Consider the following 22,007-nt stretch of genomic DNA (forward strand, 5'->3'; position numbering starts at 1 on the left):
CAACTCTGTTCGCAATCCGCGGCAAGGTAGGCTAATACCGCCAAATTTCTCCCTATTCTACACTGTTATTATTGCCCATGCTGTTTACCAAAGAAACCATATGCCGCTTAATGTCCCGACTCCCGTGCTCTCAGCAAGTCTTGAAAATGCCCGAAACGCAAATGCTGATGGACCCTATTATTGCCCAAACTCCCAGGCAATGCCTAGCCTGTATCCCATTCCAAAAAACCCAAGCCTCTCGTACACCGTAGCCTCTAATCCCATATCCTAGTCCTCTCTCTATTGGAGCGAGAAGTTGTCAATGGTCGTGCAATGGATAACGGAATCCACGTAGAGCCGGTTCTCGACCTTGCACGCCTGCCCAGGACGAACGACAAACATGCCGTTGGGTCCCAGCTGGAATGTCTTCTCGCCCATCGTCACCCGGACCTTGCCCGCAGCCACCGAGCAGGTTCGCAGCTTATCGTCCTCCACACTCCAGTAGCTGGCGCTGCCGGGCTTGATGACAAGCACGTTGAAACTGACATCCTCGGAAACGGTGATGGGTTGTCCGTTAGTCAGGTACGAGTTGGAGAACGCAACGTCTGCACATCATGTTAGCGCTTGGAGTAGATAGAGCAAAAGCTGACTTACTCTCGGATGACTCGTCCTTGACTCTTCCCGGCGCAACCTCCCAGTCCTCCATCTCCAGCTCAACGCCCCCCATCTGTCCTGGACCACCAACGACACCAGCCACAGGCTGCTCTCTCATCGTGAGCCCGGTCGAGGCAGCCTGAGACTGAACCCTCTTGGTTTGTCTCGGCTCCGGTGCCGTCTCGGTTGCCATCCTAGATTGGCTGACTTTCTCAGGTTGATAGTCCTGGTCGACCTCCATGGCATCAGGCCTGGTGGTAGCCTCTTCAGATCCTGACGACGACCTCGACCCGCTTGATGCCCGTCCAGACCTGGACTCAGGTCCCCAGTCACAACAGTTCCGCTGGCGCTGAAGATGACACCAGTACCTGCATCCTACGCAAGTTTCCGCACCAAAGAAGGCCTGTTTGGCCGATGCTGGCATGCCAGGCCACAGAGCGATGCAGGGGTGAGAGAGTCGTGCCGACGGTCGTGAACTAGATCGAGTATTGGCCACGCATTCTTCTGGTCCCGTTACTTCCTTTCCTGTGAGGTAGGCCAAAGCACATGCGTAGTGATTGATGTCAACATCGCCCCCACGGTGATTCTGGATCCAGGTGTCAGGGAGGGCTCGTCTTCGTGGAAGGCTCAGCATTGCAGTGACATCCTCTCGCTGGTGATGCTTCTGGGCTGGACTCAGAAACTGGTGCAGATAGTCTTTAACGTCCCATGTGAGCGCAGGCAGGGCAGCTTTCTGCTGAATAGCATCGCTCAGTCTGGTAGAAGGCTTCCTCTCAGGCGCTTCCGGAAGTCCAACACCTGAGGCCCGTTTCTGAGCCGCAGTGACATACGGCAGACCTGCATCCGTCGGTGGAGGAGCATTCGATGGGAGTGGGTGCTTCGAGATGACGATACCAGGAGAGCCACCGCCTCCGTGCTTGACATAGTTACTAACCTTGGTGAGCGTTCCATCACCATTGTCGTTGAAGGTTGTTGAGCAGTGGCTAGCTCCAAAGTGTCCACCAAGACCCTTAAGCCCAGCAAAGAGGCGACGGCAGTCCCGTACAGGACAGACAAAAGGATACTCGTTGTTGTCGTACAACTTGTAATTAGATGGAATCAGGGCACCGCGCCCAGAGACCATCGTACCATCAGGGCCTAGACGTGTCAGTTCATGCCTTGTGATGCTTCTAGGGAATCATACAGAGATAATTGACGTAGGCCCGGTTTGGCTCAGCCATGGTAATCGCAACGATCCTATCTCCGGGAGTTGGTGCGGGTACTGGAGGGGGTTGCGTCAAAGTCTCTGCCCGGGGAACTGGAGAAGGACTGGAAGCTGCCTGCGCATCCATGATCTTCTTGAGAAGTTCTCCTCCGGTGGGAAAATGTCTGGCCGGCGCCCTCGGCGGTCCAGCCGTCGCCGTCAAGGCCGGAGCGGGTTGCATGGCACTCTTCTTGACGGACGCGCCCGTGAGCTCTGACATTTGCCTTGCCACCTCTGCTTCCGTAAAGCGACGGGCGTTGGCACGAGTCTGGCTGTCAACCATTTGGGCTCCTCCATCCGACGCGCTGCTAGGAGAAGGGCGTCTGTCACCTAGGGCCTGTTTCTTGACCGCAGGAGTGTCAGAGGCTGGTGAGTCCCTTTTACGCGGGGGAGGCCTGAGTGAGGGCACTGCAGGTGGCCCTGTAGAAGAAGGCCGAGAAGGCCCTGTAGATTGCATGGGCTGTTCTATTGGTTCGTGTCAGCAAACATCCGATGGGTGTTTCATCCAGTCTCTGTGATCAGTAGTCGAGATAAAGTCTAAACTATCTCACCTTGAGCCTGAACATTATTCTGCTCCCATTGTCTCTGCAGAGCTTGAATCTTGGCATTGTTGGCCAATCCCCCAACCGCAGAGGTCTTTACCGCGGCGCCTTCCAGGATGTCGCTCACAATTCGCGGTGGTTCTGGGCCCTGGGCGTGGCTTTTCGGCACCGTGCCGGGCCGGCTGCCCATCATACCAGAGCTCCAAGGTGAGAAACTGGTGCGCTTCATCTTGTTGGCTGCGGGATCCTCTTGCGAGGCCATGTTGGGCTGGCCAGAGTTATCTTCCAGCATCGGCCCGGAGAGCCAAGTAGTTGAGGGGTTCAGATCTGAAGGGTATTAAGTGAGTGTTGGAGGTAAAGGTAGATGTGAGATGGGAGCAAGGTAGGTTGCATCAAGACTCGACGCCAAGCGCCTCAAAGGCTGTTGGTGCGTGCAAACGAACCGGTGTTTGCAATAGAAAGAAGTCATAAGCCTCCTCGATTAATCGCTTGCACGAGATTTCCCCAAGGAAGCTCTTGGCAGAGGCACAAGTTGTCGTTGAAGTTAAGTGAAAGCAAGTGGAAGGGACGCGCCGACGTGATCAAGGTGTTGAAGGCTAGTGCGGTGGTGGTGGGGGGAGGAGGGTAGCCCAGTGCTGGAATGAGGTGGGGAGTACTTGACCCCATGAGCTAGAACCCCCCTAAATTCTCGGGGCCATAGCATTGATTTATGGCTGTATCATACCGATGGAAGTCCATCGCAACACGCCCAGATAATGAGGACATTGGGCCCAAATGACCTTTCAATGCAAATTCTCGCCATTACCACTTTATCACATTATTTCATAACAATCCAATAGCAAGAGAAAGATCCACGGTACTGATGAAGGAATCCTAATACAGTACCTTCTAAGCAAGCATTGGTTCAAATCCTTGTGTTATATCTGTGTTGAATCAGCTCCCTATAAGTATTCGAGTACTTTGCTCCCCATCATCATCGACATGCAAACTGACATGAACTGCATATGCATCCATCATGATTGGATAGACACCTCAAGTGTCTTGTCTTATTGTACAGTAACTACACAAATCCTACATGCCCAGATAACTCTTTCATCCAGTATGGCACGCTCACTTCTTCTTCGAAGCCTTCTTGGCAGCCTTCTTAGCCGCCTTCTTGCTCATCGGCTTAGCCATCTTGACATCCCCACCGCTCTCAGCCCTCTTCGCAGCCGCCTTCCTCTGTCCCTCGAGCTCCCTCTCACGCCTCCACCTCCTGTGTCGGAACCACTGCTTGCGCGTCCTGAACCGCTTCGTCTTGAGACCCGTCGTCTTGGCCAGCTGGCCGATCGCCCAGTTGTCCTCGCGGTAGCTGTAGTCCTTGCGCAGCTTGAGCAGACGGTCCGGCTCGCCCGCCTCAATTCGCGTCACCTGGAAGGGGATGCCTGAGGGTGAGAGCTCGGGCTTGGCCGCTGCCTCCTTGATCGGGAACATAGTCATGTTGAGGCGTCTCTTGCGCTCGGCGTGCTGGGGGTACGGGAGGGTGTCGGATTTGTTGAACACCACACCGATGTACTTGCGGTCGGGGTGTCGTGCGGGATCGCGGTAGTACTTGACGTATCCGGTCGCCATGGCGTGAATCGTGTGGTCTCGGCCCATGATGCAGTTCTCACCGGGCCACCAGTGCGTACCGCGCTGCTTGTAGAGGATGTTGCCGGGGATCACGAACTGATCTGCCAAACCGTCAGAACCTCAATTGACCCAACACAACCTCTAAAATCCCCAGCCAAACATACCTCCTGTCCTCTTGGCACCCAGCTTCTTAGGAATTCCCCTCTTGCTCTTCTTCCTATACGCTCCCTGGGTCTTGACCGAGGCATTCCTTCGACCCTCGACGAGGGCATTCGCCAATTGGGCGCCCAATGGTACGATGGGCGTAAACGCCGGACGGGCAAGGCCAGCCACAGCAGCCAGGACCGGCCGCTGTATCGTGAGGAACCGCATGGCCGTTCGTCGGAGGTGGGCTGAGGTGGGTTGAGCTTGCGGTGATGGTTCCCGCAAGAGTGCAATTCTGGATGGATGGAGTTTTCGCGATTAGTCATCCGCGGGACGTTCGAACTGGGCTTATCGATAAGAGGTTCCATGGGGAGCAATGTGGACAGCATCACATACTCGACACGACGCTCTTTATCTGCTTTATTAACCATCTTCACGGCTTCTTCATACCATTTTTCCTGAATTGAGGTTTAAAAATCATATACGCGCCATTCGCGCACTTAAACGCCAAAATGCGCTACCTCATCGCTATCCTCTCTCTCCTGAGCCTCGCCAACGCCCAGTTTGGCGGCTTCTTTGACCAAATGTTTGGTCAACAGGGCGGCCACGAGCAGCACCACGGCCAACCTCAGAACAACCCCAGCGACGCTTCTCACTACCGCAACCAGTACGATAACTGTGCGTACACCCTCTTCAGTCCCATTTTCCACTATATATTCATCTTCATGCGCCGCTCCATGTCTATCATGGCATCTCTGTCTAGTACAGGGCTAACAAAACAACAGCCGTCTGCGACAAGTACCTCTGCCCCGATACCCTCGCCTGCGTCCACTTCCCCCACCACTGCCCCTGCGCCTGGGATGCGCAACAGGAAAAGTTCGAGTTGGCTGAGGGCCAGCGCATCTGCGTTTCTCGTGGCGGGTTCCGCGAGGGCGAGACGGCGCGCAAGCTTGAGCTGGCCCGAAAGGGTCTGCTGTGATGTGCGTCATGTCTAGATTCATATGATGTCGACAGCATAGCATGGATTACTTCGAAAGCGTGAATCCATCGAGATGGTACAAAAGAGCGGGCATGAATAACGATCGAGTTCTGGCGCATATGACTGGGAATGCGTCAACTATTCGCCATTTAGACTGAAAGTTATAAATCAATTCTAATGGAAATGCTAGATATCCCTCATCTGCTGTGCAAGCGAAACCGGGTCCATGATATGCCCTTGTTCTTCCTCCTTCTCCGTCTTTGGTGACGATGCTCATCCACCAAAATCCTCAAAGCGAGTGAGTAATCTGATAAACCCACTGTCCCCCCACGTTGCCCCCTCTTGTGCCAACGCCCTGTGATGATTTCCGCAAAACTCCGGTTCAAAGACAACCCTCCAGCCAAATCACATCCCTTGTCGTGTCCTTTCCTCCCAGCGAGCAGCCGTCTACGCAGAGCCGTTGGGCATGCGCGGCACCGGTGGCACAGGCGGCACGGCACTGCCGTTATCTTGTTCATCTTCCTCGTCCTCGTCGTCGGGGATCGTCTCGGGGTGGCCCAGAAGCTGGGCCACATTCTTCATTTCATAGTGTCTCTTGCGGAGCTGCTCAAACTTTCGGTGCTTTTCACGCTCCTCGGCAGACATACCCGCAAGCTCCTCTTCGGCGTTGTGGCCGACGCTGCTCTCGTCGTCGACGTGGACGCTCTTTTCGCTGCGGGGCGACGGCGCGCCCGCTTCCGAGATCGCCTCTTCCGGTTCGCCCAGAGAAAGGCCCGGAATGTCATCTTCACGGCCCGGACGTGAATTCTGAAGACGAGCACCAGCGTTCGCCAGAGGATCCTCGTCGTCGTCAGACGGGTCTTCGGATGGGTCGTAGTGCTTGGCATAGGGAGTCTTGGGCTCGGTGATCTTCATGGTAGAGGAGCGCTCTTGCTCGGTGAGGTAGAGGTTGGCCTCGTCCCACTTGAGGCGTTGAGAGGACTCAAGCGGATCGTCGATGGAGCTGAAGCCGGACTGGCGGCGAGAGCCGGAGGGGCGGGCGCCCGAAGACGAACGACGGTGGCCGGCGTTGATCTGGGTGTTTGCGATGGTGAGCTCCTTGTCGGTCAGAGAGCGTTCCTGGTTTGGCGAGGTGGGGGGAGACTTTTGGTACGAGTTCTTGAGGATACCTACGAGAGGTTGTTAGTACATGGCGCCATGGTGTCAACGGGAATAAGCTCACCTCGAGGTCGCTGGGCGGGGTGATCGGGAGGCGAGTGCACCGGCGGAGATTCCACAACTGAAGCCATTTTGGTATCTGGTCGAGCGGGCGAGGCTAGGTCGTGGAGGGTTTATCGGTGAGCTCGGGCTTCAAGAGGCGGCGGTCGTGTGTGCAGTTGGTGCGGGTGCAAGGCGAAAGTGAAGGATGGCAGCAGGTCGGTTCAATAGTCAATAGGGGAGTAGCAGAGTGACCTTGTGGGTGTATCCTGTGTGCTCTGTTGCGCTTGTGATGTAGTCCTGAGGTCAAATGCGAGATGCAGAAAAGGCAGCGTGTTCAGGTTGAATCCTCGTGAGCAGACCACGGAGGGAGGCGGGCAGCGGGGAGGATAAGGTCGTTCAGTGGAAGGCCCAATGACGCACTGGCCTCAGCTTGGAGGGGTTCCAGTTTCCGGTAAAAAGGTACGTACCCGTCTTCAACGTTCGCTGCAGTTGGGTCGGCCCGCCAGAGTGGAAGCTCAAAGAGACTTGGACAAGAGGTAGACAGAAGGCAAAGGGGACTCATGTAAGATAGAATATTGCACGGGAAATCAGGCGGCTGATACTACGGCAAAAGTACCTCGCGTCTTGTCAAACCCACTGTCTGCAGGTACCTCTCAGCGAGCAATAAGCAGGCCGTTGCGGCGCTCTCCGCTCCAGCCACTCCATCCATCCCACTCTGTGGCTTGACCGTCGCCCTCAGTGACATGTGTTGTCGGAGACCATCGTGAGCCTGGAAGGATCTATACCCAAACCGTCACACCACCTACACCCTCTTGTCCAGCCTGGCCTTGGATCGCGGGCCTCGAAAGACGTCATCTGTTGGAAGCGACATCCCCAGAGCGGAAAGGGCATATGAGGTCGTCACACGGCAGATGGCTTGTGTAAGGCGTTTGGCCAGATGCAGTGTAACGCTGAGCAAACAAGTCGTCATTGATGAGAGTATAGGAATCGAGGCATGTCCAACACCAGAGAATGCATTGTCAATTGACAAGGGGGCAATATCGCCTGGGTAATCTCACCACGAACGAAAATCGCTCACGCACACCAAATGCTTCATCATCAGCCGACATATGCATCTTAGCAGCCACTTCAGAGATTACCGGAACAAGGGCCGATACGCATCTGCAGAATGCACTCCGTATGCACGAACTCGTCTGTGCCCATGCCAGCGCATCCATGAGGCCCTTGATTCTATACGTTTGTACGTCTAACAGCGTGGCCGAGGCAATTGAACATCAAATCATAGCCGCTCCGCGCTTCAATTAATACCCAACTGGTAAAGATTTTCCGCCAATGCCTTAATTCGTTTCAGACGTCTCTGGCAGCACCTCCAACACCGCCATTAGAATCGCATATCCCGTTCGGTAGCAGACACTCGACTCCTTTTCAACACTCCAGATCTCGAAGCAACTCCTCAGTGTGTCGAGGATAATCTGCCGAGGTGGGATCTGCGAGTCCATGACCGGCGCCGCAGCGAGGGGCGCATCTTTTCTCAGCACGTGGAGGCACGCCGTCAGTGAGGCAGAGAAGAAGTCGAGCACAAAGGCTCTCCCTACCAGATCAAGGCGCAGGCTCTTGTCGCTGCACCACATCTCCCGATAGTGGACTAGCAGGGCGAGAGAGCACTCGAGAGATCCCCAGTATGACTCTGGAAACATGCTAGGACCTTCTGGGTGCATGGCAAATGGTCGATGTAAAACCATGATGCATCGTCGTAGAAAGATGTCCACTGTGATGCGTTGGAGCTGACTATTGCAGACTCGCTTGGCATATGCCATGAGTTCCCTAATCTGCACCTTGTACCGAAGCACCTCTGGGTAAGAGACCTGGCTGTCTTTGGAGTTGACGTGCGCCAGAATCTCCAACACAAGGGGAAGAGCTCGGTAGAGAACCATGTGAAGATTATCTGGTTGGTCCCAGTTAGGCGTGTTCCTGATACTGCACAGATCCTCTGGCCTTGTAACGGGCGGCATGCCGTTGCACATGGAGACCTTGATGTCGAGATAGAGGATGGTCAACCACAATTTCCGCCTCGCATCTCGTTCGCTAACATCAAGCGCCTCGCCGTCTTCGGCGCCTGTTTCCTGCGGTAGTCCGTAGATGAAGGCTGTTCTCACCACCATGCCAAGTAGAGTCCAGCAGGAGTCGATAGCCCAACATGTGGGGTTGCATATGTGTTTTGCAACCACCATCAGAGTCAGGCATTGTAGCGATAAGAACGTTGGTCGGAACATGACGGGAGTTTGTACCAGACAGGCTTCGGCAGCCATCATAAGTTCTGTCGCTTGATGGGGCTCTTCGACGGATGAGAAACACCCCAAGCCGAGCACCATAAGAAACAGTGACATCCAGTCGAGACTAGCAGAATAAGGATCTTGCCAGTACTGCTCCACTTCCCGACTGAACAACTCGACGTCAAGTACTGGATTTACTGTTTCCAGCAGGTTGAGATATCTGTCGATATAAGACTGGCATTTGGATTTCTCTCCCTCAACAAGCTTTACTACAGCTTCTCGAGTAAAATACTTGGCTGCGCCAGGGGTACCAAAGGGAAAGTTGCCTGGTAATGAAAAATTGGCCAGACAAGCATTGGTAGCAACATCCTCGAGAGCCAATGCGAGTGGTGTTGAGTCCATACTCGTCAGTTTGCCGATCTGCACCATCCATGTAAGCGCATGTCATATCATGAGTCCAACAAGCATACCTTGGTCATTAGATCCCTCCAATGGCTGGATCCCCGGACCTTGTGCTGAATCTGCCACGCCGCCTGAGGTCCCTTGCTTTCGTCGCCCTTTACTGGGGCCGTTGGACAGGGAAACTTGCCCCCATTTGGCCCCTTGTTGAAGCTGTAGTAGCAGTCACGGCCATTACCGCTCGACTTGCACCGCCCACATGGAAGTTCCTTGTCGCATTTAACCTTTAGCCGGTGACATCTCAAGCAGCTGAGACAGTTGCGCTTGCGTTTTCGTACAACGCGTTGGGCGGAGGGCATGCTTGATTCTCCGGGCTCCGGGCCATCGGGTTCCGTGACCGGGTCCGCCCCGGCCTCACCGGAGCCGAAAGCCTGGGTAGAAGACGCCGGGCTATCGGTCGATGTGGTTGGAGGGGTAGGATTTCCAGCAGAAAGACTCTGTTGCGAGTCTTGGGCGGGAGATGTTGATGAAATAGCTGGACCTGAGGTAGGCGTTGTGGTAGACATGAAGGCAGGAGTAGGAGACGCCGAGTATGGTATGTCTATGATGGGGACGGTGATGGTGGAGACACCAGGAGAAGCAGATACCACGGAAACAGCGGCAGTGTCAAAGCTGCATCGTACACCAGCCTGTAGACAGCGAGAACACGAGGGCTTGACAAGATCGCAGCGGCGCTTAAAGTGCCGGCAGCGATCGCACGTCTTGACCTCGCGCTGCTGCGGCATGTCTGCTTTGAGTAAAGGCGGCCCGCTGCGGGAAGCGAGCCAGCCAGGGGGGCCGGGGCTTGGTTTTCCGGAAGAGGCGTAAGGCTGAGTCTGACAAGCGAAGGAGGGATAAGCAGGATTCTTTTTGTCTGACAAATGGAGATCTGGGCTGGGTCAGAGTAAGAAACAGACACAGGGGTCGAGATTTGTTCGGCTCCTTTTGCTCGGGTCTTGCTGAGGGTTTGGATAATAAAGGAAACAAGACTGCCAACAAGGAGGTGAGGGCAAGGGGGGGTTATCCAGGGGTTGAAATCCTCCAGGAGATTCGGGGCGGTTTAACCGGAGGAGGAAGCTGGCAGAGAGCAGACGAGCTGTGCAGCTAGTTCCATGGGCATCCGAGATCAAGGACGAACAGGTTTGAGTGAGGGTTGGAGAAGGGGATATCCGTTGTTTCGAGATGTTGGCTGACAAAAACACTCGGGCCCTTGTGGTTCGTCGTAATTTGAGAGCAGGGATCTGTGTTTTGGAGACCCTGTTTGTAAGAGTTGAAGCCTTGGCCTCTGACAGCCGGTTAAGCCGAGGCACGAGGGATCTTTTTTGTTTTTGGAGGAGGAGAGAGGCCAGGGTTCGCCAAGACCTAGTGGCGATCAGGCGATAGACGAAATAGACTGATTTTAACGTTGTAGAGTTTCCCTGACGTGAGGCGGATTCAACGTTGAAATGGATCGGCGCGGACGAGATCCGCACAAAGTGGAGGAGGGGGAGGGGGAACGATATGCGAGATGGATATCTTTGAAGGAAGAGATGAACTATCGAGATTCAAAGATGGGAAATATGGTAGAGTTTAAAAAAGTCTCCGGCTGCTACGTTCCATATTAACTAGGTATGCACCCAAGAGCTACAGCCATCTTTTTCGTTGTTCCCCACTAGTTTGCAGCAAAAGACGATGCAACAGCAACTTGACAAAGAAGTCTGGTCGGAGATCGCCAATCTGCAGAACGAACGGGACGCTCGGGGAAGAGGACCACGAGCTTTGCTCAGACCGCTCTAGCGCCCTGCTTCTATTTTAGTGGCGGTTGAGTTGGATTCTACCCGCCAAGCCTGGGCCCTTTTGGACGCAGCGAGGCTTGGGGTTCTTTTCTTCTTTAGTTACTAGGTTGGTCTCTGAATAGGTAGGCAGAGTGGCCCTCCATATGCACTGATGATATGATGTTTGAGGACTAGCCAGCATTACGAGAAAAGAGCCGAAACCTTAAGCCTCGAGGGGGTTACATCCGCGCGGGTAAAACATGGCAGTGTTGCTTTTCCATGGGATTTCTAAGCGTATGAGCGTATTTCTCGCATTCTGAGCGGGGATGAGTTACCCACAGCCCAACTGCATAACAGTAGTCAACAACAGCTCGTGATAGTGAGACAGCAAACAAACCCAGCAAGGCTGAGTCGAGTCGGCGTCTGTTCAACGGCAAATGCCGTCGGAATGTCAAGCCCTGGATTCCGGTGCCTGGGCATTGGCAATCCTGTCAAGGACAGGGGGTTCGGGGGGGGGTGTACTAGACCGTAACAGGTTTACACTTGACAATCATTTGCCGCGCTAGAGGGTTCCAGCCAGAAGAAGCTTTTCTATCAGGGAAGGCAAGCTTTCTTTCCACGCGGAGGAACAAGCCCGAGGCTCAATGACAGTCCTTCCCTAGCTTGGTCGACGGGCTCTGACGGTGAGAGGCATCTCCTCGGGCTTATTCAAGGTCTAGGTCGAGAGTCCTGGATTACGTCAAAGGAATAGTGCCCACGCTGATCAGTCCCCGCTTGATCGACGGTTTTCAACGGTTTCTTCGCTAGTCGGAGAGACATGCACTGGCGAACAACACAGCATGCGCACCAATCCAATACTACACAATCACATGGAAGCAATCTTCTTCACAAATCACATCAAGACTGACCAAATAAGGTGAAAAGGTATAAAGTCTATCTATCTGCGACATACGTCCTACATACAGATGTGTAGACCAGACCTGTTTCTATCTACGGCTAGTCCTATATGACAACTTACCTGAGGTCCAAACACTAGTATCCCTTTTCATGTACTAGACCGCAGCAACACTCTACCCTCTAAGGGAGCGCCCCTTGGTCGTCGTCAGTTCTTCCAGTCGCTTGCTCACCATTAGCTCCTAGTGGCTTTTTTCAAGCCGCAGTCTTCTCCCGGTTTCCAGCTCCGGCTTCCTCGTCCTGGCTTCCACCGGCCATGTTGTAGAACTTGCCAAACACACGTGTCTCCAAGTCCTCGACACCGCCAGTCGACTTACGAGCCTGGCGGCGGAAGTAGATACGCTTGGCCCACTTCCAAGACTCAATGCCCAGAAAGAAGAGGATGGCCTCGATGAAGACGATGCCCCACTCCCAAGAGATGGGAGCGTGCTTGAAGACGACAGTGTTGAGTCCAGGGATGTAGATGATAGGGAACATGGTGACAAAGCCGGCGACGATGGCCCAGAAGAGGAAGGGGTTGCGCCAGACGTCGTGCATCCACTGAGTAAAGTACTTCTTGCTCTTGGGCTTCATTCGGAAGAAGGACCGGCGCATGTTGACCATCTCCCAGGCCAGGAAGAGGGCGAACCAGGTGAGGCATGCAAAGGTGGTGGAACGAGCACGGAAAATGACCCTGCAGTCCTCGCTGTACTTGTTGTTGCAGTTCTCTCCAATGTCAGCAGCACCATTGCCAAATCCGTAAAGGACGAGGACGAACGAAGCCAAGCAGAGCGCAGACATCCAAAGGCCATAGACCACCATGTCAATCAGCAGCTCAGGGGTGAAAACACCTTGCTTCAACTAGGGGAACTGTGAGCTGTGCTCTGAGAAAAGCGAGGACAAACACTTACGTTCTGGGGAGGACGCTGCATGATATCAGGGGCCGCAATCTCGAATCCGAGACCCATGTCAGGCATGCCGGAGGTGATCATAATGATCCAGAGAATCTCAACAGGGGCCAGGGGAAACACAGACAGTCCGTTCTTATCCTTGAAAGCAAGACCAATCAGAAGGGTGCAGGCCTGGGCAATGTTCTCAGCCAGGACGTGGAGGATGAACTTCTGGATGTTATCAAACATGCGACGGCCTTCCTCAACAGCGTTGAGGATAGAAGCAAAGTTGTCATCGGTCAGGACAATGTCAGACGCCTCCTTAGCGACATCAGATCCAGCCAATCCCATAGCAATACCAACGTCGGAACGCTTCAGACTAGGAGAGTCGTTGACACCATCACCGGTCATGGCAACAAAGGCCTTGCGACGATGAAGAGCCTCAATCATGCGAACCTTGGTCTGGGGAGCACAGCGAGCCACCACGAGCGGCAGAAGGGGAAGTTGATCAATCTCCTCATCCGACAGCTTATCAAATTCGGAAGCAGCCATGACCATAGACCGGGCCACATCTTCAGGGATCTCGGCCATTCGGGTAGGCAGGATACCAACTTCCAGGGCAATGGCTCGGGCGGTAGCAGGGTGGTCACCAGTAAGCATGTGAACGCTAACGCCGGCTTCATGACACTTGGCGACAGAGGGAGCAGATTCAGGGCGAGGAGGATCATAGAGACCGATGAGTCCACGGAAAATCAGGTCGCTCTCAAACTTGGCGCGGTCAAGCTCAGCCTCATTGTCGATGACATGCTCAATATCGGTTCGGCTGGCCAGAGCAAGCACTCGAAGACCAAGTCGGGCAAGAGACTCCATGTTGCTGATGATGTCATCCTTGATGGCATCGGTGAGGGGCCTGGTCTCGTTTCCGATAGCATAGACAGGGCACGAGGTCAAGACACGCTCGACAGCACCCTTGGTGAAGACCCATTGCTTCTGAGTTTCGTTGTCGTTGAAAATGACCGACATCTTCTTCACATCCGAATCGAAGGGGAACTCAGCAACCTCGTGCCAGCGGGCCTTCTCTCCACTAGACAGGCGGGCACGGTTCCAGTTGAAACGAGAAGCAAAGACTTGGATAGCGCACTCAGTGGGGTCACCTCGAGCGTGCCATTCACCGTCGACCTGATGGACCGTTGCAAGGTTGGCCAGAGAGGCAACGTTGAGGTATTCCTGGAGACCAGCATCCTGGGAGACAAGGGCTTGGGGATCAATTGGCGTTCCCTCAGCGTCCTCGCTCTGGAAGTTGATGTCCTTGGGCTCAGCCTCAACCAGGCCAAGCTGTCCCTGAGTAGGGTTGAAAGGCTCGTTGGTAGCTCCAACGGAGTAAGTACCACGACCAGGGATCCAAGCCTTCTTGACGATCATGGTTCCCTGAGTCAGGGTGCCAGTCTTGTCAGAGCAAATGTCTAAAAGGTTGGTCAGCAATAGTCTGCATTTCAAGGGTGGGTCCACATACTGGTAACAGCACCAAGGGCCTCAAGAGACTTGAGGTTACGAACAATGACGTGCCTCTGAACCATTCGCTTGGTTCCGGCAGCCATTGTGATAGTGAGAACGACAATAAGAGAAGCCGGGATCATAGAAAGACCAGTGGCAACGGCATAAATGATGACCTCCTTCTTGGTGTTGAACTCGTTGGCTCCCAAGACGATGATGGCACAAACAATAGCTGTTCCAAGCAGGAGGATAGCCAGCTTGGAGAGCTTGCGCTGAAGAGGAGTACCGACGTTGACGCCCAGGAAGCGTCCAGCAGCATCAGAGAAGGTGAGAGTCCAAGCCTGCATCCACCGACCAAAGTTGGTGTTGCCATCAGCATCACGCTTGGGCTGTCGACGTTTGGAAGCCTTGCCACGGAGAGCAGCAGCGATTTGACCAATCTCAGTGTACATTCCAGTGGCAAAGACAACGCCGCGAGCACGACCCTTGGTGACAGTCGAGGAGCTGTAGGCAACGTTGAGGCGATCACCAGGGCCAGTGTCGTCAGGGAAGGTGGTGTTGATCTCCTTGCGAACGGGCAGGGACTCTCCCGTGAGAAGTGCTTCGTTGGTCTCAAAGTTGATGGCCTCAACAAGACGAATGTCTGCAGGAATGGTGTCTCCGGTCTTGAGCTCAACCAAGTCTCCAGGCACAATCTCAGCAGTCACGACAACCTCATTGTTACCGTTTCGGACAGCATGGGCAGTAGGAGAGCTGAGAGAGCGCAGAGAGTCCATAGTCTTCGCAGCCTGGAATTCTTGGAGGAAGCCCACTACGATGTTGAGGATGATGACAGCGGCGACGACACCACCCTCGATCCACGACTGGATGCCAAGTGAGGCAGCCATGGCGAGGATGAGAACCTAACCCCCAAACGGCAAATGAGCGACTTTACCATTTTCTCGAAAGCAATCCCAACCATCCTGGGGGGGGGATCCAGGTCTGGGGGGATGCATGTTAATGGGGCAGCTCACTAGAGTCAAGGCATTGGCGATCTGCCCGATAAAGATCTTGAAGGGTTGGACGCCCTTGTCGGCGCCGAATTCGTTTCGTCCGTATTGTTCGAGACGGCCCTTGGCCTCGTCAGAGGTCAAACCATCTTCGAGGTTGGCATTAAGCTGCTCGGCCACTTGCTCGTAGGTGAGGGCGTGGGCGGGAGCTGTCATGGGCGTATTGGCCTGGCCCGAGACGTGGGCAGGCTCTTCGATCAGTTTCTGGCTCATGATGAGAGATCCAAGTGCGATCGAGAGTGGTTGAGGAAGAAAAGAGTCTCGAGACGAGGCAGCGGAAGGGAGATGATGGCTTTTATAGTTGGCCTCGAAGCCATGGATCTACTAGGTATCTCTCTATCTCAGCCGGTCAACACCGGCAAATGAGGCTGGTGGAACTCGGGAGCTGAAGAAGCCAATGGCAGGTGGCAATCCGACTCAAGAGCAGGAGAAGAAGGAAGGAGCCATGATGCAAATCTTACAGACGCCAAGACGCCCAGACCGACCAACAGTGAAAGGTGCAGGCGGAGTGGAGGAAGATGTTACACTAGCCGTGCATGTTTGCCAGGAGAGGAATCTATATGGAGGAGAATTTTTCAGTGTGGAGCGGAATCGCAGTAGTCGCCATCAAGAGCGGAGGGAGAGGGGGGGGGGCGGAGCGGAAGGCATAAAGCCGAGATATGCCTAAGGTACCTGCGCATGCAAGAACAATGAGGAATTGGCAGTCGGACCAGTATGCTACAGAGATGAAGTCAGGCCGTGACGCTACGCGGTGGTCTTCCAGAAGGAATTGACGCGGCAGAGAACGAGTCCGGTTTCAATTGAGTTTAGGGAGCTAATGCTCGGGCCTTTCTTTGATGGAGATGAACATTTAGCCCGACGTCATGCCGCCGCTTGGACGCTTCTCGGCTCGGCAAATGCGAGTCGTATTGGCTCAAGGGTAATGGCAATGCACCGCACATCACCTAACCCCGGGTTACGCGACGCTCTTCGTTTTGAGCTTATTGCTTTCGGTGTGGGGAGAGAGGAGCCAGCGGAGACAGACCCTGGGCCCCCTGTGACCGCTCCTGTCCTCCAGCTGCTGGGTGGGGCCGCCGGAGTCCTCCGCCCCGAGCGGTATTTTCCAATCTCTCTTCAACCTGACGCTGCCGGGTTGGGCACGTGGGCGTGCAAAATCCATGGGCTGAGATTGTGATGGTGTTGAGGCAAGGCTTGGCGTTTCTGGGCACTGTACTTGGCTTTGCTTTTCATGTGAAGTTGAGATTACTCCTGCACTGTGTAGTGGCGAAACGCTGTTCCCGGCTTCACGATGGATGCGGCCATCTCTTATCTCCTCCAGAACGCCAAGACTCTAACCAAGAATATCGGGTCCACTGCTAGAGCACTATCAGATACCCCGGCAAACTTGGTAGCATCGTGTTCTTATTCTATGACACATGCATTGCACCAAGTAAAGGACCTCCCATTATTGGTTTAGACCCCCTGTCTGCCTGTATCGGCTGGATGGATGCTTTTTGTGCAAGTGACGAGATAAGTCAAGTCCTCTCTTTATTCACTTTCACATGGATATTCGCTGTGCGGTGATGTGAGGTGATTTGGCCATGGGACTCTGTGCAGTTATGCATGTCGTGATGTGCAGCCGTTACAGGTAGAGGACCTAACCAGCAATAGTAACCGTCATGATATCCGTACGGCACTGCTACAACTCCATCATCAAACAACATGAGAAAGCATCCCATTGCAATCAGGACAATCAGGGAACCTGAAATCAGGGTCTCTGTCGATAAGGTTGCATCAGTTCGTCTCCTAGCGGCTGTCATCTGCCATGACTTTGTCTGGACAAGCGCAATCCCCTCCCCTCACCAAGCAAACTCTCAGCGCCCGCCCTCAGTGACAGTCAACATTTGTCGAGTCGTTGACCAATGTCAGTCAACACTTGTCGGGTCGTCGACCAAGATGGTCCTCGCCAAGTCCCGCCAAGAACGTATCGCTGCTCGCTCGTCATCCCCGCTAAAGCTTGATCTTTGCTTCACCTTGAGTTCTCGTTTGGTCAGTCACCGACACAGCCCCATGTTGCGTGATACCACCCAAGAAATTCCCTTGCCAGAACTAGACACCACACAGCCAAGGTCAGGCAAAGCACCTGAGCATAGCGTTCTCGGCCCTCGCTAGGTGGTCGTGTGTGTCGCCTGGGCATGCAAGCCACCGTCACTGCACCAAGGGTCTAGTGGTTCAATCCATCCTCGTTCGAGGCCTGGACACGCCGTCCCGTTGTCCATCATTGCCTCCGCGCGGCCGGTGCAACGGGTGTTATAACTGACCACTGCCACCATCTCTGTTGCGATAACAACGCATCATGTAAACGCGTGAATTGTTGACTTTTCTCAATATATCTCGAGTCGACTCTTGCCAGACGACGTTGAGTGCCGGCGCTGTCAACCCTTGACCCCACGCAGCGGGGTGACGACACCTCGAATCATCGCACCACCCCCGAGTCACTGATACTGATACCGAAGCCGAATTCATTACCGAGCGACGAAATGGAGCCCGTCGGCATAATTCTTCTCGTTCTTTTCTTATTCGTTCTTATCATAGGTCCTATGTACGTATCAATCGCATCCCTGTCTTGTGTACCTCGACTGAGTATCCGCCCAACCTACCAGAACCTGCGTCAAGTTGGGATCTCGCAATGAAAAGGAAAAGATTTACAATCCACAACCCGATCAGCTGGATCGCGCGCGCCGGAAGCTTAGCACCGTGACAACCTGCTCATCGGCCGCTCAGCGATCTACTCCGTCTGAAGATGCCGATATTGAAGCCGTAGCTTCGGCGTCCGAGCTCGGCGAATGGTGAGTGCATCCCCGGGGCCGAGGGCCCGGCTGACCCGCTTCCCTGCGGCTCGGCCGGGGCTCCTCGGCGGCGGGCCCTCCACTTGTCCACGGATCATGGCTGATATCATGCAGCCCTATTTGCATCGGTCCCTTGGTCGGTCCCTTGATGCCGGAACCCGCACATACCGTTGGCGATGATCCGCCCCGGACTCTTGATCAAGCTTCAACGGTGGCTTCTAGGACCCAGCCACGGAGCGAGGGAGAGGGCACGGCCGCGCAGTCTAACACCAACTTGGATATGGAAGACGATGACATCTTGACATTAAACACCTGCGGTCACTCATTCCATTCCAAATGTCTCTCATCATGGTTCTTGATCGAGCGGCACGACTGCCCTGTATGTAGGACGGCCTATTACAAGGGAGGTCCGCGGCGCGAGCGAACTTTGACAGTGCCGCCATTCTTTTGATCCACGGCAAGATGAACAAAGACGACTGGCGTTAGGAGATCACCCAAACATCTTGGTCACGAGGGATGCGGCCATCCTCTCAGATCACTAATCACTAATCATATTTCTGTTTCAGGAGCCAGGATGATGCATCGGTCAATGGCTCGTAGCTTCTCACAACATAACCACACGGTGGCGGCCAATGATGGCACAGACGGGACGACAAACGGGACGCGGCTTTCGTGCGAGTCGTGTGCTAGGGCAACATCCGAAGCACTGGTTGACGTTGGATGCTTCTCCGGGTGCTGACTGAGACCTCTTTAACCAAACATGGAGACAAGCATGAGGCCTGTAGACCAGGTACGCAAGGAAGCTGATTAGCACACCAGCCAGCCGCGGGCTTGGACAGCTTGCTGGCTGCTCAATTGGGAGGTTTCTGAGCTCATCTCGATGCAAAAAGTCAGCGACATGTCTCACACCTAGCTCGGACGTGAGTGGTGCAGCATTTCTTCCAACACGACGGAACGCCCCCTGGGCTTGCGATTGGCTCACCCCAGCTCTCTGAATGCTTTGCCAAGCTGTTTCCCAGATCTTCAGACGTTTGTTTCCTCTTCTTTTCTTCACGGCGAAGATCTTTGCCGCTTGGACCTGGCAAAAGGCGTCAGAGCGGAGCAAACGCCCTCGGGGTACGTACCCTTGGCCAGCCCGCGATCGGCGATCCGTGACCTCACACCAAAAGTCGAGATGACTTCATCGCCATCAAAGGAGCCTCGATCGAGAAAACCGGTCAACGATCGATTTCGCCCGCGCTTAACAGCGCATCACAGCACAGCGCAGGCGCCGGGAACTGGAGCTCCGGGGGGCAACCCAAAACCCATCCACTGCTAATTGACACCTATTGTACTGTAGCTGGCCCCCGGCCGGCCCTGCAGCGGACTCATTGCCCCGGAAATGCCCCTACCGCACTGCACCAAAAAAGACCCCCCAATCGCATCCTTGGGGCCCTCGTCGGATAGCCCTATGCCCTCCCATTATTACATCGTCGCCCCAAAAGCCATGCATGACGCGACGTGCGTCATTGGCTCTTCGGGCCAGTTCCTCCGACTACAACCTCATAGCTCGAGGTCGTGAGAGATACAAGAGAGACATGCACGCATAACAAGGTACAAGGCAACTGCGCTCTTCACTACTCCTTCATCATTCACCTTCGCCTCTACCTTCCACAACCACCTGAGGCCCTCGAGTCATTGCATCCATCTCAGACATTGCCCCTGCATGTCACCTTCACATTGAGACTGCGCTACTGTATGCGATCACGCCTCTTCGCCTCTGCTGCTGCGAGCATCTTTGCCCCTATACCAAAGCACCGACACAGCAGAGGGCTCGCCAAGATGACGCCGAAACGAAAGAGAGACGGCCCTCATCCTCCTCCTCCAGCGCCGCAACGACCTAATGCCCCTAGACGAAGTAGCCGAAGACTGAGGGATGCCGCTGCTACTACGGCTGATCATCTCGCATCCGACAAGATGGATATTGACAAGGACAGCAAGAAAATCAAGTGTGAAATCCCCGACAAACGCAAGCACAAGGCAGTATGGGATACAGGAGAGGGCGTCGAGGAAGCCATGCGCGAGCTGAGCGAGATGGAACACAAACTACAGAACGCCGTGAGGAGACAACGACAGGCGGTTGAATCCTCAGATCTTCATGTCAAAGTAGAGTCGGTCATGGAACGAAATATCCGGCCCAAGATGCGCACACCACCACCCAATGACACCATCCCTTCCACCTGCGGACGAAATGCGGAGAGCGTTGAAAAGGCCCCAATGGACGGTTATCAGGCCGAGCTGGCGGCAGGTGATATTGTTGATGCCAAGGCCGACGATGAGGGTTTTGAGAGAGGCGCAAACAGACCTCCCCCCGTCAACAGCGACAGACTTCCCCTGCCGTGGTCGGGGCGGCTTGGTTATGTGAGCGCATCCCCATGAGGCAAGATCTTGCCGCTCACTCCAGCTGAGTGGGAGACATGACGATAACTGACTCGCATAGGCCTGCTTAAACACATATCTGCGCAATGCAAGCCCTCCTGTCTTCTCGTCAAGAACCTGTCGGATCGCATCCATCCTCGACCATCGACATCCCCTCCAACATCCTTCAGAACCTGAGCACCCTACTAAGAATCGACCCGACAAGAGTAAACCAGCGGATCCCGAGCGAGGGCTAAAGTATGTGCAAGAGCTAGGATTGGCCAACGCGAGAGATATTGTCAAGATGATCCGATGGAACCACAAGTACGGCATCAAGTTCATGAGGCTCAGCAGCGAAATGTTTCCCTTTGCAAGTCACGAGGAATATGGGTATAAGCTGGCGCCCTTTGCAGCTGATGTCCTAGCCGAGGCTGGCAAAGTTGCAGCAGAACTAGGGCATCGCCTTACGACACATCCTGGCCAGTTTACCCAGATTGGAAGCCCACGGAAGGAAGTTGTTGCCGCTGCCATTCGCGACCTCGAGTACCACGATGAGATGCTCAGTTTGCTCAAGCTCCCTGAACAAATGGACCGCGACGCAGTCATGATCCTACACATGGGAGGTACTTATGGCGACAAGGAAGCAACTTTGAATCGGTTCCGCGAGAACTACGCCAAACTATCGGATGGCGTCAAACGGCGACTGGTATTGGAGAATGACGACGTTGCGTGGAGCGTCCATGATCTACTCCCTATATGCGAGGAGCTCAATATTCCATTGGTACTGGATTATCACCATCACAACATCATCTTCGACTCGAGTATGCGAGAAGGCACCCAAGATATCATAGGTCTTTATGACCGCATCAAAAAGACATGGACAAGAAAGGGTATCACCCAAAAGATGCACTACAGCGAGCAGACTGCTGGCGCTGTCACTCCACGAGAGCGTCGCAAACATTCTGCGCGAGTCAAGACACTGCCGCCCTGTGCCCACGATATGGACCTCATGATTGAAGCTAAGGACAAGGAGCAAGCCGTCTTCGAGCTGATGCGCACCTTTAAGCTGCCAGGCTGGGATTCCTTCAATAACGTTGTTCCCTACGAGCGCGAAGATGAGTCACGAAAGGCCATCAAGAAGAAGCCCAAAAAGGGAAAGAAGAAGACTAACGGCGTCAACGGTGAGGTAGAAGATGAGATAGAGGTGCCCGAGAAGATCGTGAGCGCCGAGGACTTTGGTATGGGAGGGCCCAAGAACAGAGTGTACTGGCCTGAGGGCATGGAGGAGTGGCTTAAGCCCAAGAAGAGAGAGATCAAGAGGGACAAGCCGAGTGATCAGTAATGAGGATTTGCACCTTTTTTTTTTTTTTTTCAATTGGATCATGGACAGAACAAACTGGCATGGGCAAGAGCGTCATCATGTTTTGTATTGGTGTTGGACGTGGTGGCGTTGCGAGACTTGTATCAATAGCTGTGACTCTGAAAAGTCTTTAATAGCGAGCATATTAAGAGTAATGAATTATGTTTAGGTTTATCAAGGCTACAGAAGTGTAGTAATGAAGTTATTCACATACGGCCTGCGTCGGTTTCTGTTTGGTT

The 22,007-nt window shown here is 54.2% G+C and overlaps 7 protein-coding genes across 7 annotated transcripts; 2 read left to right on the forward strand and 5 right to left on the reverse strand.

Moving 5' to 3' along the window:
* Positions 1–279: 279 nt before the first annotated feature.
* On the reverse strand, positions 280–2,680 carry LRP88_03663 (uncharacterized protein; the record flags this gene model as incomplete). Its single annotated transcript, XM_083240276.1, has 5 exons — positions 280–584; positions 634–1,714; positions 1,762–1,770; positions 1,830–2,341; positions 2,428–2,680. 5 exons carry the CDS (start codon positions 2,678–2,680, stop codon positions 280–282), a joined length of 2,160 nt encoding a protein of 719 aa, XP_083103566.1.
* Positions 2,681–3,528: 848 nt separating this feature from the next.
* Positions 3,529–4,401, reverse strand: LRP88_03664 (mitochondrial 54S ribosomal protein bL27m; the record flags this gene model as incomplete). Its single annotated transcript, XM_083240277.1, has 2 exons — positions 3,529–4,130; positions 4,194–4,401. 2 exons carry the CDS (start codon positions 4,399–4,401, stop codon positions 3,529–3,531), a joined length of 810 nt encoding a protein of 269 aa, XP_083103567.1.
* Positions 4,402–4,685: 284 nt separating this feature from the next.
* LRP88_03665 (uncharacterized protein) lies at positions 4,686–5,152 on the forward strand (the record flags this gene model as incomplete). Its single annotated transcript, XM_083240278.1, has 2 exons — positions 4,686–4,851; positions 4,959–5,152. 2 exons carry the CDS (start codon positions 4,686–4,688, stop codon positions 5,150–5,152), a joined length of 360 nt encoding a protein of 119 aa, XP_083103568.1.
* Positions 5,153–5,599: 447 nt separating this feature from the next.
* On the reverse strand, positions 5,600–6,441 carry LRP88_03666 (PP1-complex regulatory subunit GLC8; the record flags this gene model as incomplete). The annotated part of the gene is made up of 2 exons (XM_083240279.1): positions 5,600–6,321; positions 6,375–6,441. 2 exons carry the CDS (start codon positions 6,439–6,441, stop codon positions 5,600–5,602), a joined length of 789 nt encoding a protein of 262 aa, XP_083103569.1.
* A 1,248-nt stretch (positions 6,442–7,689) lies between these two features.
* LRP88_03667 (uncharacterized protein) lies at positions 7,690–9,809 on the reverse strand (the record flags this gene model as incomplete). The annotated part of the gene is made up of 2 exons (XM_083240280.1): positions 7,690–9,045; positions 9,096–9,809. The coding sequence occupies 2 exons, from the start codon at positions 9,807–9,809 to the stop codon at positions 7,690–7,692; spliced, it is 2,070 nt and encodes a 689-aa protein (XP_083103570.1).
* Positions 9,810–11,966: 2,157 nt separating this feature from the next.
* On the reverse strand, positions 11,967–15,396 carry LRP88_03668 (uncharacterized protein; the record flags this gene model as incomplete). Its single annotated transcript, XM_083240281.1, has 4 exons — positions 11,967–12,611; positions 12,662–14,103; positions 14,154–15,036; positions 15,148–15,396. The coding sequence occupies 4 exons, from the start codon at positions 15,394–15,396 to the stop codon at positions 11,967–11,969; spliced, it is 3,219 nt and encodes a 1,072-aa protein (XP_083103571.1).
* A 4,352-nt stretch (positions 15,397–19,748) lies between these two features.
* LRP88_03669 (uncharacterized protein) lies at positions 19,749–21,750 on the forward strand (the record flags this gene model as incomplete). The annotated part of the gene is made up of 2 exons (XM_083240282.1): positions 19,749–20,411; positions 20,491–21,750. 2 exons carry the CDS (start codon positions 19,749–19,751, stop codon positions 21,748–21,750), a joined length of 1,923 nt encoding a protein of 640 aa, XP_083103572.1.
* Positions 21,751–22,007: the final 257 nt, after the last annotated feature.

This window comes from Fusarium phalaenopsidis, assembly GCF_050370095.1.
Source record: "Fusarium phalaenopsidis strain FUZ10S chromosome Unknown contig_32288, whole genome shotgun sequence".
Taxonomy (NCBI): Eukaryota; Fungi; Ascomycota; class Sordariomycetes; order Hypocreales; family Nectriaceae; genus Fusarium; species Fusarium phalaenopsidis.